General features: G+C 36.9%; 4 protein-coding genes and 2 pseudogenes across 5 annotated transcripts; 4 read left to right on the top strand and 2 right to left on the bottom strand.

Annotated features, from left to right (window-relative positions):
• Positions 1 to 1,968: 1,968 nt before the first annotated feature.
• Positions 1,969 to 9,624, top strand: LOC103858991 (protein EXORDIUM-like 6). The gene is made up of 12 exons (XM_033286298.1): positions 1,969 to 2,856; positions 2,974 to 7,688; positions 7,770 to 7,825; positions 7,929 to 7,979; positions 8,050 to 8,296; positions 8,383 to 8,467; positions 8,572 to 8,626; positions 8,814 to 8,881; positions 8,960 to 9,060; positions 9,158 to 9,214; positions 9,299 to 9,420; positions 9,525 to 9,624. The coding sequence occupies exons 1-2, from the start codon at positions 2,214 to 2,216 to the stop codon at positions 3,423 to 3,425; spliced, it is 1,095 nt and encodes a 364-aa protein (XP_033142189.1). The 5' UTR covers positions 1,969 to 2,213; the 3' UTR covers positions 3,426 to 7,688; positions 7,770 to 7,825; positions 7,929 to 7,979; positions 8,050 to 8,296; positions 8,383 to 8,467; positions 8,572 to 8,626; positions 8,814 to 8,881; positions 8,960 to 9,060; positions 9,158 to 9,214; positions 9,299 to 9,420; positions 9,525 to 9,624.
• On the top strand, positions 4,841 to 9,624 carry LOC103860117 (annotated as a pseudogene).
• Positions 7,537 to 9,628, top strand: LOC103858990 (annotated as a pseudogene).
• Positions 9,629 to 9,862: 234 nt separating this feature from the next.
• On the top strand, positions 9,863 to 15,378 carry LOC103858988 (potassium channel SKOR). Its single transcript, XM_009136466.2, has 11 exons — positions 9,863 to 11,427; positions 11,970 to 12,194; positions 12,274 to 12,337; positions 12,419 to 12,758; positions 13,099 to 13,394; positions 13,485 to 13,565; positions 13,645 to 13,743; positions 13,822 to 14,232; positions 14,302 to 14,672; positions 14,768 to 14,889; positions 15,140 to 15,378. Exons 1-11 carry the CDS (start codon positions 11,186 to 11,188, stop codon positions 15,376 to 15,378), a joined length of 2,490 nt encoding a protein of 829 aa, XP_009134714.1. The 5' UTR covers positions 9,863 to 11,185.
• On the bottom strand, positions 15,311 to 17,505 carry LOC103858989 (U-box domain-containing protein 21). The gene has a single exon (XM_009136467.3). It carries the CDS (start codon positions 16,533 to 16,535, stop codon positions 15,429 to 15,431), a length of 1,107 nt encoding a protein of 368 aa, XP_009134715.1. The 5' UTR covers positions 16,536 to 17,505; the 3' UTR covers positions 15,311 to 15,428.
• Positions 17,506 to 17,786: 281 nt separating this feature from the next.
• On the bottom strand, positions 17,787 to 19,948 carry LOC103858986 (zinc finger CCCH domain-containing protein 33). Of its 2 annotated transcripts, none has more exons than XM_009136464.3 (7): positions 19,638 to 19,948; positions 19,383 to 19,540; positions 19,210 to 19,269; positions 19,005 to 19,124; positions 18,687 to 18,920; positions 18,334 to 18,615; positions 17,787 to 18,248 (listed from the first exon to the last, which is right to left on the bottom strand). In XM_009136464.3, the coding sequence occupies exons 1-7, from the start codon at positions 19,693 to 19,695 to the stop codon at positions 18,021 to 18,023; spliced, it is 1,140 nt and encodes a 379-aa protein (XP_009134712.2). In that variant the 5' UTR covers positions 19,696 to 19,948; the 3' UTR covers positions 17,787 to 18,020. The 2 variants fall into 2 exon arrangements, with proteins under 2 accessions (XP_009134712.2, XP_009134713.2); XM_009136465.3 differs by having other exon boundaries at positions 18,334 to 18,609.
• Between the last annotated feature and the right edge of the window lie 1,051 nt (positions 19,949 to 20,999).

Genomic DNA, 20,999 nt, shown 5'->3' with positions numbered 1-20,999 from the left:
TTTACATAATCACGTATCTGGTCCTAAGCTTTTTTTCATACGTGGCACTCTTCACTCGCGTTGAATTATTGGATCCGGCCGCTAATATTTTGTTTTTAACGTTTCTTTCTTCTGCGTTTTGCTCTGCTACTTACTGCTTGCCGCTGTGGAAGGCCAATACTAAAAAACATTAAAAATCTAATTGGTGACCTCTTTCGGAAACAAGTAGAATAATATGAAAAACGAATAAAAGGAATAAATAGGAACAAATTAAAAGAAATGAATACATAAAGAAAATGAAACAAAATATTGCAATGAATGATAACCATTAATTAAAAGGAATGAGTATTTTTAATTAAAGTAATTTAGAAACTATTGTTTAAAAACATTTTCTATAAAAAATATTCAAAATGATCCGCTAGTGTTTATAAACATTTTAAATATAAAATATTCAAAATGATAAAAAAAGTTTAAATAAAAAACATTTTAGAAACTATTGTTTAAAAGCATTTTAGAAACTATTGTTTAAAAATATTTTAAAAACATTTTAAACTAGCCGTGATCCGCTAGTGTTTCTCGAACTTGACATGATATCTAACAAGCACACATAAAATATTCATGTTATTTTCAGTCTTAATACACGTGTATTATAATTTTCTCTTAAAAATTGTAAGAAAAAAGTGTGTACTTCTTGCTGTAGAACTTTAGTTGATTGTATTATGTTAGGTGAATATAATAATTCTCATATATATAGTGGAAGCAAACTAAACGTGAAAAAAATCAAGAAAAATGTTAATTTTTTTGTATAGTTCAACTCACGTTAATAGAGATTTGCCATTTTTTTCCATTTTGTTCCTTGCCAATATTGATAAGGAATATTTTTCTTCTATTATTCTCTAAATAAAGAGGAACGAAGAAGAATTGTATGTATTCTTTATATATCAAAAGTTACTTGTGAATGGTGGAAAAAAGAAAGAATGAATAGGAATGCAGTGTTCTCTAAGGGTGTAACTGGTGACCAAGAAAATGAGAAAAAACATTGGTTCCCACAAAAATACACCATTCATAAAGAATTAATTTTCCTTTGTATTCTTTATCATTTTTTTTTAGTAGAAAATAACAAAGCAAAATTATTCCTCATTATTTTTGAAAAGGAACAATCATTCCCACTCATTGTTTTTATTTTATTTTTCTTTATTCTTTTTTTTATTTTTTTCTATTATTCTTCAAATAGTCACCAGTCATACCTAAATATTTTTCAATACAATTTAGAAAGAAAAAAAAATACTAAAGACCATATAACATTGTATTATTGGTCTAATTAACATGAACTAACAGTATTATTGGTCTAATTAACATGAACTAACAGTATAATTGTCTACTATCGAATGTTTGTTTTTAATAGATGCTTTATCAGATTACTCTTTTTTATTTGTACATAACATTTCTCCTTTGGGAAGAGGCATGTGATTGTCTGTGTCAAAAAGCACGTGAGCCAAGATGCTTCGCTTCAATCGAGAAGAAGGCCCCAAGTAGCATAGGAGAAGGCAAAGAAAGAAGAACCTTTTTTCTTCCCCTTGGTTCGAAACTCGAAACCTACGCACATCCAGACTGGCAAGATCTAACCGGATCCGAATAGGTAAACGGGTCGGCTTCAGTGATATGGCATTTCTTCAGGTACTAACTAGTGTCGCGTTTGTAAAGACCAACACTGAGGGTCAGCTCAAGCTGACAAAACCAAAGTTGGGCCTACGACTAAAGCTCAATTTCAGGTGAAGATTTTGAAGCCCAGCTTACCTTCCACTCTCAAATCTCACCGTTGATATAGATCATCCAGACCCAAATTATCCAAAACATATATATGCATACATGCATGTATGGATCCAGCTGTTATTCAATAGTTGCGTCATACGTACGCCATATATCTCAGGATTGGCCATGCATCACGCATGCAACTACTTCCTTTTGTGATGTTTTTAAATATTTTTTTTGGTGTAATTTCACAAGGTAAAATGTTTTAAAACATTTGACATTCATTTTTGCTATTCTTGTGTCTTGTGAACTCTATTAGCGTTTTGTTTGGTTCGGTTAGATATGGTCATCAGTCATCATCATTACGTGTTAATAGAGTGTTGGAAGTTTCACCACCCATCTTAAAATAGTCAACCTCGTTGAAAATAGCTCTTTTTGCATCATTGACGATTAGATCCAGAAGAACAAGAAACCACCTTTTGATGTCAAAAAATAGCTTAAATAATAAATTTATTTGCTTCTCAAAAGAAAAGAACCTAAGAAAACACGTCCAAGGGCACAAGAAAAGAAAAAAAGTTCTTAACGTGTTGGTAATGGCGTCTTCTTCTTCCTCCTCCTTATTCGTCATTACCTTCCTCCTCTTCTCGCCTCTCTGTTTTTCTCGTGAGTCACCTTCTCAAATCCCAGACGGAACCTTAAACCTCTCTTTACTCTGGTACGGACAATTCACCCCCGTCCAAAAAGAGAGGGTTCGTGATTTTATAGAATCGCTTAACTTTGACGCCAAGGAAGGTCTTGATCCCAAGGTATCAGCGTGGTGGAAAGTGGTGGAGGGTTATCAAGAGAGGTACGAGGTCAAGGAGATTTACCGACAGAAGAGTAGCAGCAGAACCGTAGCTCCGAAGATTAAGGTGAAGGTTGTCAGGAGTTATGTAGATGAGAAGATGATGTTTGGAAAGGATTTGACAATAGATAATGGTGAGAAATTGGTTGAGACAGCCGTCGGAAACATGTCGAAAGTGGTGCCCGTGGTATTACTTTCGTCACAAGTTAGGGCTCATCACGTAGGGTTTTGTAACGGAACTTGCCAAGAATACGGCCTTACCATCAAGAGTAATATCAAAGGTTTGATTTTCTCCCCATTATATTGGAGAATTAAACTGTTTGACCCCAAAATATCATTATTTTTAAACAAAAAAAAAAAAAAAAACAATTTGACGTGATAACGTAAACGCCATTTAGGTCAAGAAAAGAAACAACCGTACGTAATGGTGAGCGACCCGGAGGTGCAATGTCCTGGAGAGTGCGCTTGGCCTTTCCACATTGCCAACAAAGGCCCACATGGCATGACCTATCAGCCACCAAGTGGTGAAATAGGAGCCGACGCATTGATTATTCAGCTAGCCACCGGTTTAGCCGACGTCGCCACTAATCCAGCTATAACCGAATCATTGTTCAAATCCGAGCCACCCTACAGCACCGACGGGAACCACACCTCTTCTATATATATCGTGGACCCTGCAACCAAGTGCTTTAGGGTTTTCGGGTCCGGAGCTTTTCCAGGTTTTACAGGAAGAATCCGGGTTGACCCGCTTACTGGTGGAGCCTTCAATTCACACGGGATCAACCACTTGAAGTTCTTGATTCCTTCTATTTGGGACCCTAAAACAAAATCTTGCTATACTCCGATGTAACCGTTGTTATTATTATCAAATGCTAATCAGTGTTCATTATCCTTTTAGCAACCTTGATTTTTATAAAGGATACATATCTGTTACTGGAAATATTCAATAGTATATATATATATATATATACAATGGGAGATCCTCGTGTAAATTAAATTCTGCGAGAAAAAGAAAACTGCAATCCTGGCTCTAATATTTGTAGCTATTCATGATCAGTATGATATTGCCAATAATGACTAAATTAATGGGTCATTATATATTAAATCCTATTATTGACTAATAAGTAGGATCATGCAAACAGAGGAACAAATAATTTTGTGGATGTTATAAAATGACTAATTAATCGTTAAACTTTTCTGCTGACCTTGTATATGTAGAGTCTCATTGTTCAACTTCTTCATTGCTTGTTTTACAAAGAAGTAAACATTGATATGGGAAAGGTATGTGCCATTTAGGTGATTTTTCTTGCCTAACTCTATTACGCAAGCTTATATTTTATTTGTATTTTTTTTTGTACCAAAAACAAGCAAAATGGAGAATCAGACAACAAGTCAGAGAAGAAGAATCGATGTAAAGAAATAGCTTTGAAGGTTTACCTGCATTGTGAAGGGCAGTAGCGGCCGTGACTTGCAAAGGACCAGAAGCTTATTTCAAAAAAATGGCCGATAATGATCCGGACCTGGTTCAAACTCATGATCTTGGGGAACTGAACTCATTATAAATACCACTAGACCAAAGGAACATTTTAACAAAATATGGCCGAAAGTTTTTAATATTTTTGAAGGCTGGAAGCCTATGCTTCTGCCGCTTCCTATCAGGGTCGGACCTGGTGAAGGGTGCTCTTCACAAGTTTCCCGTTTTTTGGAGAGATATGATGGTACTTTCAAACTAAAACTCAAACCATCCATAGAATGTATCAAGTTTCAATGTATTATTATATTTCTATCCTCTATCAAAATAAGCACCAATCGTTGGGTGTCTATCCTCTATCTTGCAATTCCTCCTCTATGGAGTTTGAATTTCTTTTAATGTAATAAGTAAATGAGTTTGATCACAAAAAGGTTCCTTGCGACTTTCATAATTAATTAACCAAAAATCGGCTACTATCTTATACAATAAAGCTGAGTTTTCTCTCACCTCAGCCCTCCACATCAGCACATAGCATGGGGCTTTTTTTGACACGTGGCGCAATACCAAAGCTTTTGGGATTTTTTCTGTTTTCGGTTCTCCAATTAAAGCGTATGAGAACTAGGCTTTTCGTACGATAGATAGGTTTGGCCCAAACCTTGAGCCCGTTAAGAGACTTATTCGGTATTAGGTATTAGGGTTCGTCCGTTCGTCGTCGTCTTCTTCTTTGACCTGCCACCTCCACGATGTAATTCACAGACTTTAAGCGTCGATCCTAACTCTGTAACTTGGTAGTTATGCCCCACCCTCTTGACAAAGCCACAGCCGATGGACACAACGTGGACCGTGGCTTGAAGGCCATTGGGTTTACCGATCAAAGAGAGACGCCATCTTTTGAAGCAAATCCACTTGACTTCCTCTCCACAAAGCTATCGTATGGATGGATGCTCGCACCAGTTCCAGCTGCAGGTACATACATACATAATCTCTCTCTCTCTCTCTCTTTCTTGCTTTGTTTTCTTAAATCATTTGTCATAAAAAAAATCCTCTGTTCTTAGGGACTTCATTTTTGATGAATTTTTTTTTGGATGATATTCACAGGAGACTAGAGAAGGAACTATCAGGAGGAAGATCCCATTTTGTTGAGTCTTGTGCATTGCCTATAAGCACATACTTCTCTGCCATGAAGCTTCTCTGGCTAATGGAGAACGTACATGCTGTTAAAGACGCTATCAAGAAAGGATATGCCATCTTTGGCACAATCGACACATGGCTGATCTGGAACATGACCGGCGGTGTGAATGGAGGTCTACACGTCACTGAGTCACCAACACTTCTCGTGCAATGCTCATGAACCTCAAAACCCTGAGCTGTGACGAAGACACTCTCAAGATTCTAGGCATTCCCGGTGAAATCTTACCAAGATTGTAAACAACTCGGAGGTCATTGGAAAAATCTGCAAAGACTGGCCCATTCCTGGTATCAAGATCGCTGGATGTCTTGGCGACCAGCACACTGCAATGTTAGGACAAGCTTGCAAAAAAGGTGAGGCTAAGAGTACCTACGACACTGTCCCTTTCATTCTTCTCAACACAGGAGAAGTTCCCATCAAGTCAGGTCATGGACTTCTAACCACACTGTCTTACTAGCTTGGGCCTCAAGCACAAACAAATTATGATCTTGAGGGTTCCATTGCTATAGCTGGAGCTGCTGTTCAGTGGCTAAGAGACAGCCTTGGGATTATTAAGAGTGCCAGTGAAATTGAAGATTTGGCGGCTATGGTAGAAACAACCGGAGGAGTGTACTTTGTGCCAGCATTCAACGGTTTGTTTGCTTGGAGAGAAGACGCTCGTGGTGTCTGCATTGGAATCACGAGATTCACATACAAGTCTCACATTGCAAGGGCTGTGCTGGAGAGCATGTGTTTCCAAGTGAAAGATGTGCTAGACTCCCTAAATAACGAGAAAGCGGAGTTCTTGCTTAGAGTTGATGGTGGCGCCACTGCCAACAACCTTCTTATGCAGATTCAGGTAATGACTTATCCTCTTCTTCTCACGTATGAATCTTGATGATGTGTTGTTTATTTTGTAACATTACTCTCATTTGTCCTTTTGAAACATGGGCAGGCTGATTTGATGGGAACTCCGGTGGTGAGGCCAGTGGTCATAGAGACAACGGCACTAGGAGCAGCGTACGCATTATATTTCTTTCTAAAGATGCTAGAGAAGACAGACGTTCCAACGAAAGAAGATAATATAGTTTACAAAGAGATTTTGAAGAACCTTTGCGAAGCCTAGGCGAAATTTAATATAGTGAATTTTTACTCCTAAGTGTACGACTCATGTTGCTTTCTAACTTACATAATAAATTATAAGGCTCCCCTGTTTCTAGCACTCTCGATATGTGTTTGCAGCTTAAACAAATGGATCGTGGAACTAATCTCAAGCACACTTCCATTATCTGAGAGATCTTAATAATGCGGAGCTGTCATCATCTCTACACATACTATGTATGGTTAAATGAGATGGGAGTTTTAAAATTTTATAAATACAGAAAAATATACTCTATGAGAAATCACGGCTGACTTACTCAACAACAAAATTTCAAAAATCAAACGCCCACCTTTGACTTACGAAATCAGTTTTGTCCTCTCAGCATCTCTAACCTCAAACTTCTCATTATCCCATGCACGATTGAAAGAGGAAACATATACGACAAAGAGGCTGTAAAAAAGGAGGGGAGCTCATTGGGTTGACATTCTTAAATTGATTAATAGGCACACCTTCAAATATTTCTCCTTCTTTTGATTATGAGACTAAACTCTTTGATTAATAGGAGTTAGTGATGCTGCTCCAAATCAGCCTGGCCTCACCACGCATTGCATAGCTTCAGAGCTGGACTGGCAGTTGGATTCTAGCAGCTGTACTTTTTGGCTTTTGCTAATAATTTTGGAAACAAATTGTTTTCCATAGTTCTAAAATCTATTCTTTCTCACAACTTCATACTCACGTATTAAAATGGATCGAATGTATCCTTCATATACGACTACCACTAACTTCTATCAAATGGATCAAATGTATCATCTTTATACTATTACTACTAACTTCTATCAAATGAATCAAACAAACCTTTTTCAACTTATTAAATTAATAAATATACGAACCCGGCGCGTAGCGCCGGAATACTCCTAGTTAAGTATAATACAAACAACTAATTTATTATCAGAGCATAATATTATCAGATAATATGATTGTAAGTTTTGTGAATGTCTAATTTATTATCAGAGCATATTATTATCGACAATTTCTTCACTAGTACAACATTATGGACAAAAGTTCTTGAAAGATGTATATCTAAGCATATTGATTCTCTGTTTTTTCTCAAAAATCTGGTCACTAATCAACATTGAATGATTCAAGTAATCAAGATTCAAGAGTAAGCAATAATTAATTCGCTAGGCCTATGGATAATAGTAGGCCCAAATGCTACTCGAATCGGCTCGACCCGGAAAAGACAAAACCGATCCGGAAAAACCGCTAACTGTTGTTGACTTCTGGCTTCTTGTCTGAATCACACAGAAACACAAACCGTTATTCTTTTCAACTCCTCGCAACCTCCTCCAATCATCGAAAATGGCAGACAATGGTATAGACACGTCCATTCTCCGCGAACTTCATCTCTTTGATTTGCCTCTTTCTCACTTTTTGTTGTTGTTGTTTGGCGAAGTTTCGCTAGATCAGTTCTTGGCTGCCGCCGTTGATGCCGCTCAGAAAGCTGGAGAAGTTTATCTCTCTTTTTTTCTCTCTCTCTCTCCCATTGAGTTTGATCGATCAAGTGGCTGGTCATATTATTAAATCTGGATCCTTTTGGTTTTACATTGTTCAGGTCACTCGTAAAGGATTTTACGAGACCAAACATGTTGAACACAAAGGCCAGGTTCTTGTTCAGACAAAAACAAGTGGCCATGTTCATATGGATACACTGAATTTGCTTTTTTGGTATATAGGTGGATCTGGTGACGGAGACTGATAAAAAATGTGAAGAGCTCGTGTTTAATCATCTCAAGCAGCTCTTTCCCAACCACAAGGTCTTTTTATCTTTGGTAGTTTCTTCCTTGCATTGCACTGCATTGATCATTTAGCATTTTAGTTCATAGGAGAAGAAACAACAGCTGCGAATGGTGTGAGTGAGTTAACAGATGAACCAACTTGGATTGTTGATCCTGTTGATGGAACTACAAATTTCGTTCACGGGTATATTATATTCTCATTTGAATGACTTTGTGTTTTCGTTTTGGACATTTTCTTTAAGAACAAAACGAAACTCTTTTTTTATGCAGGTTCCCTTTTGTGTGTGTTTCCATTGGCCTTACTATTGAGAAAGTCCCTGTGGTTGGTGTCGTTTTCAATCCTATCATGGATGAGGTATAAGACTCTGGGTAGAGACCCTGATCCTCATGGTTACGTTGTATCAATCTCTACTTCAAGCTTCTTTGTTTGGTACCATTATAAATTCCTTGACACATCAGCTATTCACCGGTGTCCAAGGGAAAGGAGCCTTCTTAAATGGAAAACCAATCAAAGGTTGGAACTTTAATATACTTCTCTCACATCTTACAGTCTAGAGATTTTGTTGGTCAAGATGAGAATAATCTTCTTTTCTTTTATAGTGTCAACTCAAAGTGAACTTGTAACCGCTTTGCTCCTAGCAGAGGTAAAAACATACTAGACTCTTATGAAGTACATCCTCTCATCACTTGTGTGAAAACAGGCGGGCGTTAACGAGATAAAGCTACATTAGACGATGCAACCAACAGGATCAACAGTTTGTTAACCAAGGTGAATATATTCTTCATTTGGATTCAACCTCTGCCAAAAAACTCATGATCTTGTCTTCTCTTCTGTTTCATTCATCAGGTTAGGAACGTCAGGATCTGTGGCTCTTGCGCACTGGATCTCTGCAGTGTGGCGTGTGGAAGGGCTGATATCTTCTATGAAATCGAATTTGGCGGTCCATGGTAAAATAACAAAAAAAGACTCTGCTTAGATATTACAAAGTTTGGTTCTTGCAGAAACAAGACTTGATCTAAAATGGTATGTTATATCAATTCACAGGGACGTTGCAGCAGGAGTTGTGATCGTGAGAGAAGCTGGTGGACTTATTTTTGATCCGTAAGAGTTTATTTTTTTAAGACAAAAGTCAAACACACTCAATGCTACAATGGACCAAGCTTTTAATGTGTCTGTAATGATCAGATCCGGTAAAGATTTGGACATCACATCACAGAGAGTTGCGGCTTCAAACGCTTCTCTCAAGGAGTTGTTCGTGGAGGCGTTGCGGCTTACAAATGTGTGAAGTCATCTCTTCTTTTGTTATGGTCACACCTCATGAACTCATTCAATAATCATATATGATTAGTGTGACTAATCAAAGCATTTCTTTTTGGTATAATGTCATAGCCAACTGTTTTTTTCTTTTGAGGTTATATTTCTCTTTATTACGGCACACACTTATTTTGAAAAGATTATACACAAAACAACTTGTAATAAGTAGGCTAATATACAAAACAATTAGCTCTCTTTTTTGAGTGTTTCCATGTTCTACATATTCTTAAACTCTTTTGATTAAACAATATAAAAGGACAACAAAATGAAGGCTACACAAACAAATGCCTTAACCATATATATATATGAAAATGTAATCCTGTTAAACTCTTATCAAAGAAAATACTTAAAAAAAAACTCTTTTGATTACACATATATATGTATGTGTGTGTATAAATAACAAAGACATTTCTAGAAACCAATTAAGGGTCAAATATATGTAAACTAATTAGGGGTCAAGTGATGAAAAAGGAAGACCACTAACTGTAAATTAACAATTTTTGGACTGAGTGTGTGTGCCAACCTTATATGCTTATAACTTATCAATTGCATTCAGCTTCCATTAGAACCCATTGACATGAAAATATATTCAAATATAACCAAAGAAAAGCAAGGAAATAACAACAACCATGTTATGTTATCTAATTTATTTAACTTGAAATGGAGTCCACAAATAAAAAGAGTAAACAGATAAAGCAAAGGTCGGTTAATGCACATTGCACAATTGGTATAAACTAATTATCCATTAGAACCATAAACTAAAAACACTAGTTAATTACTTCTGACCTAATTAAAAGCACTCACATTCCCTAAACACCTTAACATTATCTAGTATTTGACTAATCATATGGCTTAAATTTTCACGTGAATTTTATAATGTTAAAAGTGTTCTAGCACAACGGGAATCAATACATGCAAGTTTGAGTATATCCATCACAAGACTGATATTGCTCCGTCATCACAACTTGCGTTTTTCCTAACAAAAAAAAATTATATCCTTCTCGTGAAATTTCCGTTGTTTCGAATATTATTGATCGATCGATATAACTAAAACAAAAACTACTTGATATACAACATTATCAGGACGTCAAAAAAAATAAAAATACAACATTATCAGAAGTATTTAACCTTATGAGTTCTTAAATATTACTACGCTCTAGTCTCTTATATATGCGTAAACGTGTGAAAAGATAAATTAACTTTGCATTTAAAGAAAACCTCTACGAAGAAATGAGCGAATATTAACTTCTAAACGCAATTTGCCAAACATGACGAAACTTTATGACATGTTGTAACATTTGATGACTTGTGTATTCTATAACTTGTGGGCTGTATTGTTAGTTTCACTTTCACGTGCTCTTCATATAATCATAGGTCATACTACACATATCATTGTTCCACCTTATCTCCGCATGTATATTTTATTATAATTTCCACTTATTCCTTTACACTAAATCATCTATTATTCTAGCCATATGATTTAACTTGAAGTTATAATGTAGATAATTAAGTTTTGTAATTAATCCATCTACGTTTAAGAAAAATATTTTCTGTAAAAAAATAACAGCACTATCGACTAAAAAAACAGAAATGAAACCTCTATAAATATCGTCGCTTAGATGTTAAACTGAATATTCACCATTAATGAGATAAAGAGAGAGGTTCTGACCCCAAAGAACAACAAAAGAAAAACAGAGAGATTGTCTTCTTAAATCTCCGGTTATCTGGTTAAACCCCATCTTTATTGATTCAGAGGCAATGGGAGGCAGTAGCGGCAACGTAGTTTCGTACCGGAGCGACGGAGAATCCGACGTGGAGTTGGAGGATTATGAAGTGGACGATGACTTCAGAGATGGGATTGTAGAAACGCGAGGAAACAGATTCAACCCTCTCACGAACTTCTTAGGTTTAGATTTCGCCGGAGGTAACGGCGGAAAGTTCACGGTCATTAACGGAATCAGAGATATCTCCAGAGGCTCCGTTATTCATCCCGATAACCGGTAACAACTTCAAAATCTTGTCGTAATGTTTCAAAACGTTTTGTTCTTAGTCCTCATTATGTTTACTATTTCAAAACTAGTCTCTACATTTTACTTTACCTACTTTTAGCCCACTTACTTAACTTACATGGATTTATAAGTTCAATTGATTAATTGTATTGTATTGCAATAGATTAATTTCTGTGGAGTAGTATGTACGTAACTTCTAGATTTTTCGCTGCTTTAGTGTCCAGAGAAAAAAAATATACAAGAAAATAAAACAGTATCGTAAGATTAACAAAGTTTGGGGTCAGTTATCGTGAAAACAAAAACCTTAGGGGTATAAATGTGGTTTAACCTTCTTTTTCTGTTATAACATTTTTTCGGTTACTCATCCGCTTTTCCCGCTACTTTATGACACGTAATCAGCTTCTCAACGATCACATATGATCATTCGTTAAAAACCTAAAGACTATGTTTTGCTGGAGCATATTAGGAGTACAGCCAAACAAAAGATTCTGTCGGAATCTAGAGATTGATCACTTAGACTCATGGACTTGCAGGTGCTACAAGGCGTGGACCACGTTCATACTGATATGGGCACTTTACTCTTCCTTCTTCACTCCACTAGAATTCGGATTCTTCAGAGGATTACCAGAGAATCTCTTCATCCTCGACATCGCGGGCCAAATCGCTTTCTTAGTCGATATTGTGCTAACATTCTTCGTGGCTTATAGAGATAGCAGAACTTACAGAATGGTCTATAGACGCAGCTCCATCGCTCTACGGTATTAAAAGCCCTATCCCCTGTCTTTATAAAAGATATGGATTCATAAAACTCTTCATGGTGTATACCATTTTTTGCAGGTACTTAAAATCATCTTTTGTTATTGATTTACTTGCCTGCATGCCATGGGATATCATCTACAAGGTACTCATTTTTCTTCTTTGATTTGTTTTAACACCACGAGAAATCAAATGAAAGATGTTGAAACTGTGGATTCGAATATAGGCTGCAGGTGAAAAAGAAGAAGTGAGATACCTACTGTTGATAAGATTATATCGAGTTCGTAGAGTAATCCTATTTTTCCACAAAATGGAGAAAGATATAAGAATCAATTACCTTTTCACAAGAATCGTCAAGCTTATATTCGTTGAGCTCTATTGCACACACACCGCGGCTTGTATCTTCTATTACTTGGCCACCACGCTACCTGCTTCTCAAGAAGGGTACACTTGGATTGGAAGTTTGAAACTGGGAGACTACAGTTACGCTAAGTTTAGAGAGATCGATCTCTGGACTCGGTACACCACTTCTATGTACTTTGCAATTGTCACTATGGCAACTGTTGGTAAGTTCTGATTGCTTTTGCTTTGGTTACAAACAAACCTAGCTTCGGTTCATATCAGCATGTAGAGCTGGGCATTCGGGTTTGCGGTTAGGTCAGTTCGGGTTATTCGGATTTCGGGTTATTTGGGTTGGGTTGTCGAGTTTGGATCGTTTTTCTATTTTTATAAAACCTGAAAAGGAACCAAACTATAAACAGTTCAGATTTGGTTCGAGTTTATATCAGAAAAACCAACAAAATCTAAAACATGAGTTAAATTTGAAAAAAAAAATTCTAAATTATTTTTTTAGCTATATATATAAAATATTATTTTAAAGCTATTAGCATGTTTATCTTGATGCAGGTTATGGAGACATTCACGCAGTTAATATGAGGGAAATGATATTTGCGATGATCTACATATCATTCGACATGATTCTAGGGGCTTACTTGATCGGTAACATGACAGCTTTGATAGTAAAAGGTTCAAAAACAGAGAGATTCAGGGACAAGATGGCGGATATTATGAAGTATATGAACCGAAACAAACTCAGTAGAAACATCCGTGGTCAGATCACTGGACATTTACGGTTGCAGTACCAAAGTAGCTACACCGAAGCAGCTGTTCTTCAAGACATACCTGTCTCTATCCGCGCCAAGGTAATGATGATGAAATGTTTTTTTTTTAGCAAATGATAAAATGTTTTAAATGAAAAAACAAATGTCTAAACTTATGTCTTTTTACTGCAGATTGCACAAACTTTATACATGCCGTACATCGAGAAGGTTCCTCTCTTCCGTGGCTGCTCATCTGAGTTCATTAACCAGATTGTAAGACTTTTAATTTGGACCGTAAAATAGAAACTTTTTCACTCAGGTAACTTAAACAGGATGCATCTTTTTCTTACAGGTTATAAGACTTCATGAAGAGTTCTTTCTCCCTGGAGAAGTTATCATGGAACAAGGAAGCGTTGTGGATCAACTCTACTTTGTTTGTCACGGTGTATTGGTAAACAAAGTTCCTCATTTTTCGTCGAAATTTTTTTTTTAAGAATGTCTGAAACTCAGAGTTAGTATTCAAAATCAGGAGGAGATAGGTACAGCTAAGGATGGATCTGAAGAGATAGTATCACTTCTTCAACCAGATAACTCTTTTGGAGAGATATCAATCCTCTGCAACATTCCTCAGCCTTACACAGTCCGAGTTTCCGAGCTGTGTCGGATTTTAAGGCTAGATAAACAGTCTTTCATGAACATTCTCGAGATATATTTCCACGACGGACGGAGGATTCTCAACAATCTTCTTGAAGGGAAAGAATCAAATATCCGGATTAAGCAGCTGGAATCAGATATAACCTTCCATATTAGTAAACAAGAGGGAGAGCTAGCTTTGAAGTTGAACAGTGCTGCTTTCTACGGTGATCTTTACCAGCTTAAGAGCTTGATTCGAGCTGGAGGTGACCCGAATAAAACAGATTATGATGGAAGATCGCCTTTGGTATGCTTTTTTAAAACCTTCTTGGTTTCTTGAAACATATCTAATATGTTTTTTTGTTTTCCTTAACAGCATCTTGCAGCCTCTAGAGGATATGAAGACATTACATTGTATCTTATCCAAGAATCAGTAGATGTAAATATAAAAGATAAACTAGGGAACACGCCGTTACTAGAAGCAATCAAGAACGGGAATGATCGCGTCGCGGCGTTGCTTGTGAAAGAAGGTGCAACGTTGAGTATAGAGAACGCAGGGACTTTCCTTTGCACGGTGGTTGCGAAACGAGACAGCGATTTCTTGAAACGGCTTCTCAACAACGGCATTGATCCAAACTCTAAAGATTATGATCACAGGACACCTCTCCACGTTGCTGCTTCTGAAGGATTGTATCTATTGGCAATGCAGTTGGTAGAAGCAGGTGCGAATGTTCTTAAAAAAGACAGGTATTTATATGCGAACATTTTGATTCTTCATTTTACCATATAAAGAGCAGTTTGTTTTTTCGCGGTTTTTTAACCGTTGTTTGAATTTGAATTAGGTGGGGGAATACTCCTTTGGATGAAGCCCTAGGTTGTGGTAACAAGATGTTGATAAAGTTACTAGAAGACGCTAAGAGTTCACAGATGTCTTCGCTTCCAAGTAGCTCCAAAGAGCTCAAAGGTTTGATTGGAATACATGTATACATATTAAAGTACTAATGTTTTTATCAGTGTTTTAAAAATCGGTCTAGTTTTTAGGCACCTGCCTAGTCGGCAAATTCGATCTGAACGAAACGAATTTTCAAACAAAAAATTGGTTTAGGCCCCGCCTAAACACTAATCATCTATAAAATGCCTAACTATTGACTAACGATTTCTTGAATATTGTTTTTTATTGGAGTTTTAAGACCGTTTATTCGAATAATGTGCAGATAGAGTATATAAGAAGAAATGTACAGTGTATTCTTCACATCCAAACGATGCAAAAGAAACAAGAAGACATGGGATTGTGTTGTGGGTGCCTCGAAGCATAGAGGAGCTTGTGAGAACTGCAGCAGAACAGTTGAATGTTTCTGAAGCTTCTAGTGTATTGTCTGAAGATGAAGGTAAAATTATTGATGTAGATTTGATCAGTGATGGACAAAAACTGTATCTGACTGTTGAAACATAGTCATTACATTATAAAAAAGAATCATGTTGTTGTGTATTGTTTGTGTGATATTAAAATGATTTCTTCACGTTCTTCAAACGCATCGAAGAATCGAGACAGTTAGTCTTCTCGATCTCGTTTCTACATCGGTTTAAATTCCGCAACAGCTCGCTCGCTCTCTCTTTAGTCTTCTCCTCGCACCCGACTTGTAAAACCACCAAGAGTTTCTCAAACGCGCCAACTTGAAGAGCTTCAAGCAACACATGATCTTCGCCGCTCTTTCTCCATAGCTTCCAAAGAATGGAGACTGAGCATTGCGTCGCGAGATCCGAAACGCGTAGAATCTTCTTCACTAGGAGAGGAACGATCAAAGCGTTTCGAAGAACGTCTTCTCTTCCTTGCTCGTTGTCGCATATAACGTTTAGAACGACTAGACATCTCTCGCAAACGCTTTTCTCCGCGTTGTTCATAATCATTTCTGCGATCAGTGCGACCAAGCCTAGCTTCACGAACTTTGCAGCGATCTTGTCGTCACACGAAACAGCTCTATAGATCGCCATGAGAGATGCTTTCGTGGAGACAGAGTCTCCGATGATCTTTATCAATCCTTCGCAAGCTCCTTCGATGTCTGTTAACGCATAGACATACTTCTTGTCTACTGCAATGACCTCTCTGATGCAAACGGCAGCGTTTTGCCTCGTTTTAGCGTCTGTAGCGTTCAAGAACCGTACGAGACGGTTAAGCGAAGCCGTTGTTCCCATCTTGGTGAAACCCTCTGTTCGACTCAGAGGCAACCAGTAAGTTAGAACAGACAAGACTTCCTCCAACAGACGCGCTTGTTCCTCACGCGTGGACGAGAATCTTTGGAAGCATGAAGTCAACGCCGAAACGACTCCGTTTTGGAGCAAACATTTCTTGTTTGTCTCTCCGCTTTCTCTTACCAAGTTCTTGATTTTACTCACAATCTTGAAACACTCGACATGTTCTTCACGCGCCGTCGCGTTTTCTAGTCTCCGGCATATCGATGATGCAGCACGTGGGGTCAATGGCACACGCGGTGACTGAACCAGCTCTATCCTTGAGGATCTGAATTGAGCCGCCGGGGTCTTGGTTTCAGCGTCTGAGATGGTCAGCTGATTCGGTCTCTTTCCTCCTCTTGATCTCCATGGTAACACCATAACTTCCTCTTCTTTCTTTGTTTGGTTTGCTCTTACAAATTGAAATACTTTTCTGTTAGATGTGATTGTATAAATAAGAATGTTTCTTTTACGTGTTTACATACATGCATGAGGTTTGGTCGTTATATATATATATATATATACATAGAGGTGGTCAAAGGTTGTAAAATGTTGAAAGAGAGAAAAGGTATGAAATGGAAAACTTTGATTTATGTTTGTGAACTGTGATGGGCAACGTTGACCGTTGAAATCTTTGGATTAGTATTCTAGATCAATTATTTTTTTTTTGAAACATAAATCAACTATTATTTAACAGTTGTCATTTAAGTATGTTTTAAATCAAGAAAGCTTAGTAATTAGATCATGCCAACTACCAAGAACAATATAATATTATACAAACTTATAAATCACGCGTGTTTTCCCTTAAACAGTTGTATACTTTGTGTTTTTAATATATCAAATTGTTAATAGTACTAACTGATCAGTTATAACCCATATATATATCTCGAGGTACTTGAAATAGTATATAGATACTAGTTTCATCAATGATTAGATATTAGTTCATTGACCTTCTTCATATTTGATGAGTCTTATATATATATGACCACGTATATATGTATTATGTATGTTAAGTAGACGGGCTCAAGTCGAAAAGATACGTGAGATTCATTCTACGAATAAGAACTAGTTATTGTTGAATAAAATATATTTTCAGTTTAAAGACCGAGTAAACGGAAGACTTTGGAGCAGGCGTGTGCGACTCAGGCTGGGTCGCATTTCGGTCTCCTGGTCGGTGTTTGTTTACTTTTCCCCGCGTCATTGTTTCTGCGTTGAATTAATTAATTTACATACGCGTAGCATTGTATATTCCAATATGTGTACGTGATACGTACCAAAGTTAGGTAGTATCTATATAAGCTGGTATTATTCTATTTGATCAGACAAAAAAAAGTCTGAAACACACACAAAATAAAACGAATGATTAAACTTCAAAATACACTACTAATCAAATTCAGCCGACGTCCTGAAAAGTACAATTACATCTTCATTTACACGTCCAATTGTTTTCTGTCTTTTCTTTTAAATATCGTTTCGTTATATCCAAGTATTAAGTGAATAAATAATGTGCACCTCCGCACTCCTCAGATCTACTCCATGGAATAGGAGATTTCCATGAAGAAAAATGGTCATGGAAGTACAGATTATAAACAACTGATCTTAATTCACTTGATTGGTTATTACTCCAAAAAGTGGTAATAAGAAATTCTAAACCAGACCGGTAATTACTAATTACAATGTTACCTTATTCACCTGATTCGCCAAAAAGAATACTACAACAATGGCGATCAGATCAAGATCAGTTGTATAACCACCTCTATACATTATTAATTATAAATACTTCAGATTAAAATGTAAAAAAACGTGAATTTACAGATTTCTCTTTGAAAAATCAAAGTCTGTTTAAGCTATCTTCTTTTGTTACGTTTATTCATGAGTTGTATCAATGGTAGTATCTTGACCAGAGATGGTAGCTGCTTGTCTTGTTTCAGACACTGAGAGTCTTCTGGAATGTCCGGTTGTTGTTTTCATAACCTCATCAGTCTCTGAAGCTGTGTTGTCGTATGTGAATACCCCCATTGGGTGATGAAATTTACAGCTTGGACCAAACTTGCAGATTCTATAGCGACTATAGAACACACACAACGGTTCTCCCTATATCCAAAAAACAAGTAAACAATTAGAACCAAGTTCTAATCTAATTCAACATGTGTTTTCTTTCACTTGTTGAGCAGCTTACAGGGCGTAACGGGAGGCCAATGGGACTCAAGAGACAATCAGGAGGAGGAGTTTGTCTATCTCTAGGGTGATGAAACTTGCAAACTGTGCCGAATTTGCAGTCTCCTGTCTTCATGTAGAATTGGCATTCAGGTTGTCCTGGTCTCTCCGGGAAGACACTTTCACTTGGTAATGCATAGATCCCTCCTTGCGGAACAGATGAGCCTGACTCGTTTTGCTGCAATTCTCTGTAGTTGTTGTGATCATTTCCGGTTCCTGAAGGAGAAACTGAGCCAAGCTGACCCTAACAAAATGAAAAAGTTCAGTTCGAATCATAAGAATCAGATGAGGAGTGTTGTCTTTGACACAACTTACGGTGTAAGGGTTCCATACAACTCCTTGAGGCATCATTAATGGTGTGAAGCCAGAGGGATCTTGCCATCGAGGGGTGGGAATGAAAGAAGCTCTTGACCAAGGATAAGACTGTTGTTGGCCTGAAGTGGGAACCATGAGGTTGGTTGTTGGTTGAGGCTGAGGATGGTTGAATTTACAAGTGGCGCCAAATTTACAGTGTCCGGTTCTTAGAAAATAAGCACAATCAACCTCATTCTGTAGTTATTCAATCACTAAGACATGATGAAACAATGGCAAGTGTGATGATGGAATAAATAAATAAAAATGTAAAAAACATACGGAGCGTAGAGGATAGCCTAACATATTGAGTGAGACACTTCCAGCAATCCCAGCTTTGTTCCTAGGATGATGAAATTTACATGTTACTCCAAACTTGCATGTTCCTGTCTTCAAATAGTACTAAGCAAAACCCCAAAACATACAAATGTAAGTTAGTTTGTACAAAGAAGATAACTCATGAGCTTGAGAAAATGCTAATATATACCTCGCATTCAGGCTGACCGATCCTTTCAGGGTATTCACCTCTCATTGCAGTGGCTATAACCTATAAGAGATAACAAAAAAACCCTCAAAAGCTTTCAACATTGGATCCGACCAAACACATCTCTAAACTCCAAAACTGAACACACACAAGAACACAATGAAAATGTGTAGTACCAGTTCCCGATCACGAGGGTGGTTAAACCGACAAGTTGAGCCAAATCTACAAAGTCCAGTTCTGATGTAATAAGAACAATCAGGCTCTCCTGGTCGTTCAGGGTAAGAACCTAGTTCCATTGTTTCGTCTGAACTCAAATTCATTTGCCACATTGCCTCTGATCAGAAGCAGAACTCAAGATTAAACCTAATTCGTAATAAAAAAAACTTTTCCGAGAAAAGCTAAAGAAAAGAAAAGGAAGAAAGTGTAGGGACCTTGATTGATCATCAAAGGTGAAAGAGAGGACATAGGAACTCCGGCATTAAAATCCATAGAAGTGAAGAAGAATGTCTCCAACGATGACGATGAGCATAAGACATTACTATACTGTCATCACTCTAAACTGATTCGCCGATGAGCGAGACCCAAATCGGAGAGTGTAGAGAGAACTAAACGACAATGGACATAGATGATGATGAAGAAGAAGAATCGTGTAAACAGAGAGACGAAAAGCAGAAAAGCGTTCTTGTCTCACCTCCACACAAAAAAGAAACAATAAAGTCAGAGATTTATTAATTTAATTAATTAATTGTTTATGTAAGTACGACGACGGAACTACGTACCCTACTCATGTTCTGTGTTCGTGTTTGTCAATTTTTTATATTTTTTTTTATCTTTTCCACCGAAATTGGACGGTCGAAAACGCGTCAAAATTTTTAATTTGTATAATTATTTTGTCCTTTTCGATATGGTTAATTCGTTTAGATGAAATTAGATATTTTTTTGAAAAAACAAATATTTTTTTGAAAAATTAAATATTTTTTTGAAAAATTAAATATTTTTCTGAAATTTAATAATAAATTTTTCAGATATATACAACCGACATCCAAACTTTTCACCTCTCTAGTAATAATATAGCTAAGCTAAACTTGATTTGGCTCTATCTTTGCTTGGGCTATTTGGAGAGCATTTTATCCTATTGGCGTCCACTCGTAGTCTCTGCAAGTGCACCAAAGATTTAATGCAAATGCAACATACTCATTGAGTGAAGTAGAACCTAAGTAAAGCATGCTAATTAAGGAAGCAAAACACTAAAGTATGAGCAGATAAATGATCATATATCACATTCTTGAATTTTAGTACTTGGAGCTCACAAAGCAAAACATGATTCATCACCAAATAAGGAAACTCCCAATGTAACTCTTATTTCAGTAATCTTTGACTACCACTGGTTGAGACAATCATTTTCCAGCCTCCCAGATTCATAGATTCGCAGTTGCCATTGAGCATATCCAACGTCCGTGAAGGACACTTACAAAATCAGAGAAAGGGGGGGGCTGGTTTTACAAGTAGAACGAACTGATTTTATGTGAGTCCACAAATAGTTTATACTAGTCCATCACTTAGGGCTGATTTTCTATAGTATCATTTTTAGCTGGATAATTAGTCTATCTAAATTATGAAAAATATTATTCCATTTTTAGCTGAATAATCTCTCTAAATTATGAAAAGTATTATTCCATTTTTAGCTGGATATCATCTATCATTTTCTCTAATTTTGATAGAAAAATATCTTTACATCGAAGCATAACTATTTTTCTTACAGCTATATAGTTATATTTTACAGAAATCAAATG

Source organism: Brassica rapa, chromosome A03, assembly GCF_000309985.2.
Source record: "Brassica rapa cultivar Chiifu-401-42 chromosome A03, CAAS_Brap_v3.01, whole genome shotgun sequence".
In the NCBI taxonomy this organism is placed as follows: domain Eukaryota; kingdom Viridiplantae; phylum Streptophyta; class Magnoliopsida; order Brassicales; family Brassicaceae; genus Brassica; species Brassica rapa.
The sequence above is the reverse complement of the archived record's forward strand: the minus strand, read 5'-3'. Positions and strand labels throughout refer to the sequence as shown.

Excerpts from the sequence above, each read along its gene's own strand:
- LOC103858991 (XM_033286298.1), top strand. The coding sequence starts at position 2,214 with ATGTCAAAAAATAGCTTAAATAATAAATTTATTTGCTTCTCAAAAGAA. Across the intron at positions 2,857-2,973 it reads CATCAAGAGTAATATCAAAG|GTCAAGAAAAGAAACAACCG; the intron begins GTTTGATTTTCT and ends AACGCCATTTAG.
- LOC103858986 (XM_009136464.3), bottom strand. The coding sequence starts at position 19,695 with ATGGATTTTAATGCCGGAGTTCCTATGTCCTCTCTTTCACCTTTGATG. Across the intron at positions 19,270-19,382 it reads ACCCTCGTGATCGGGAACTG|GTTATAGCCACTGCAATGAG; the intron begins GTACTACACATT and ends TATCTCTTATAG. Across the intron at positions 18,249-18,333 it reads TTGGCCTCCCGTTACGCCCT|GGAGAACCGTTGTGTGTGTT; the intron begins GTAAGCTGCTCA and ends TTTTGGATATAG.
- LOC103858988 (XM_009136466.2), top strand. The coding sequence starts at position 11,186 with ATGGGAGGCAGTAGCGGCAACGTAGTTTCGTACCGGAGCGACGGAGAA. Across the intron at positions 11,428-11,969 it reads GTTATTCATCCCGATAACCG|GTGCTACAAGGCGTGGACCA; the intron begins GTAACAACTTCA and ends ATGGACTTGCAG. Across the intron at positions 13,395-13,484 it reads CTGTCTCTATCCGCGCCAAG|ATTGCACAAACTTTATACAT; the intron begins GTAATGATGATG and ends TTTTTACTGCAG.
- LOC103858989 (XM_009136467.3), bottom strand. The coding sequence starts at position 16,535 with ATGGTGTTACCATGGAGATCAAGAGGAGGAAAGAGACCGAATCAGCTG.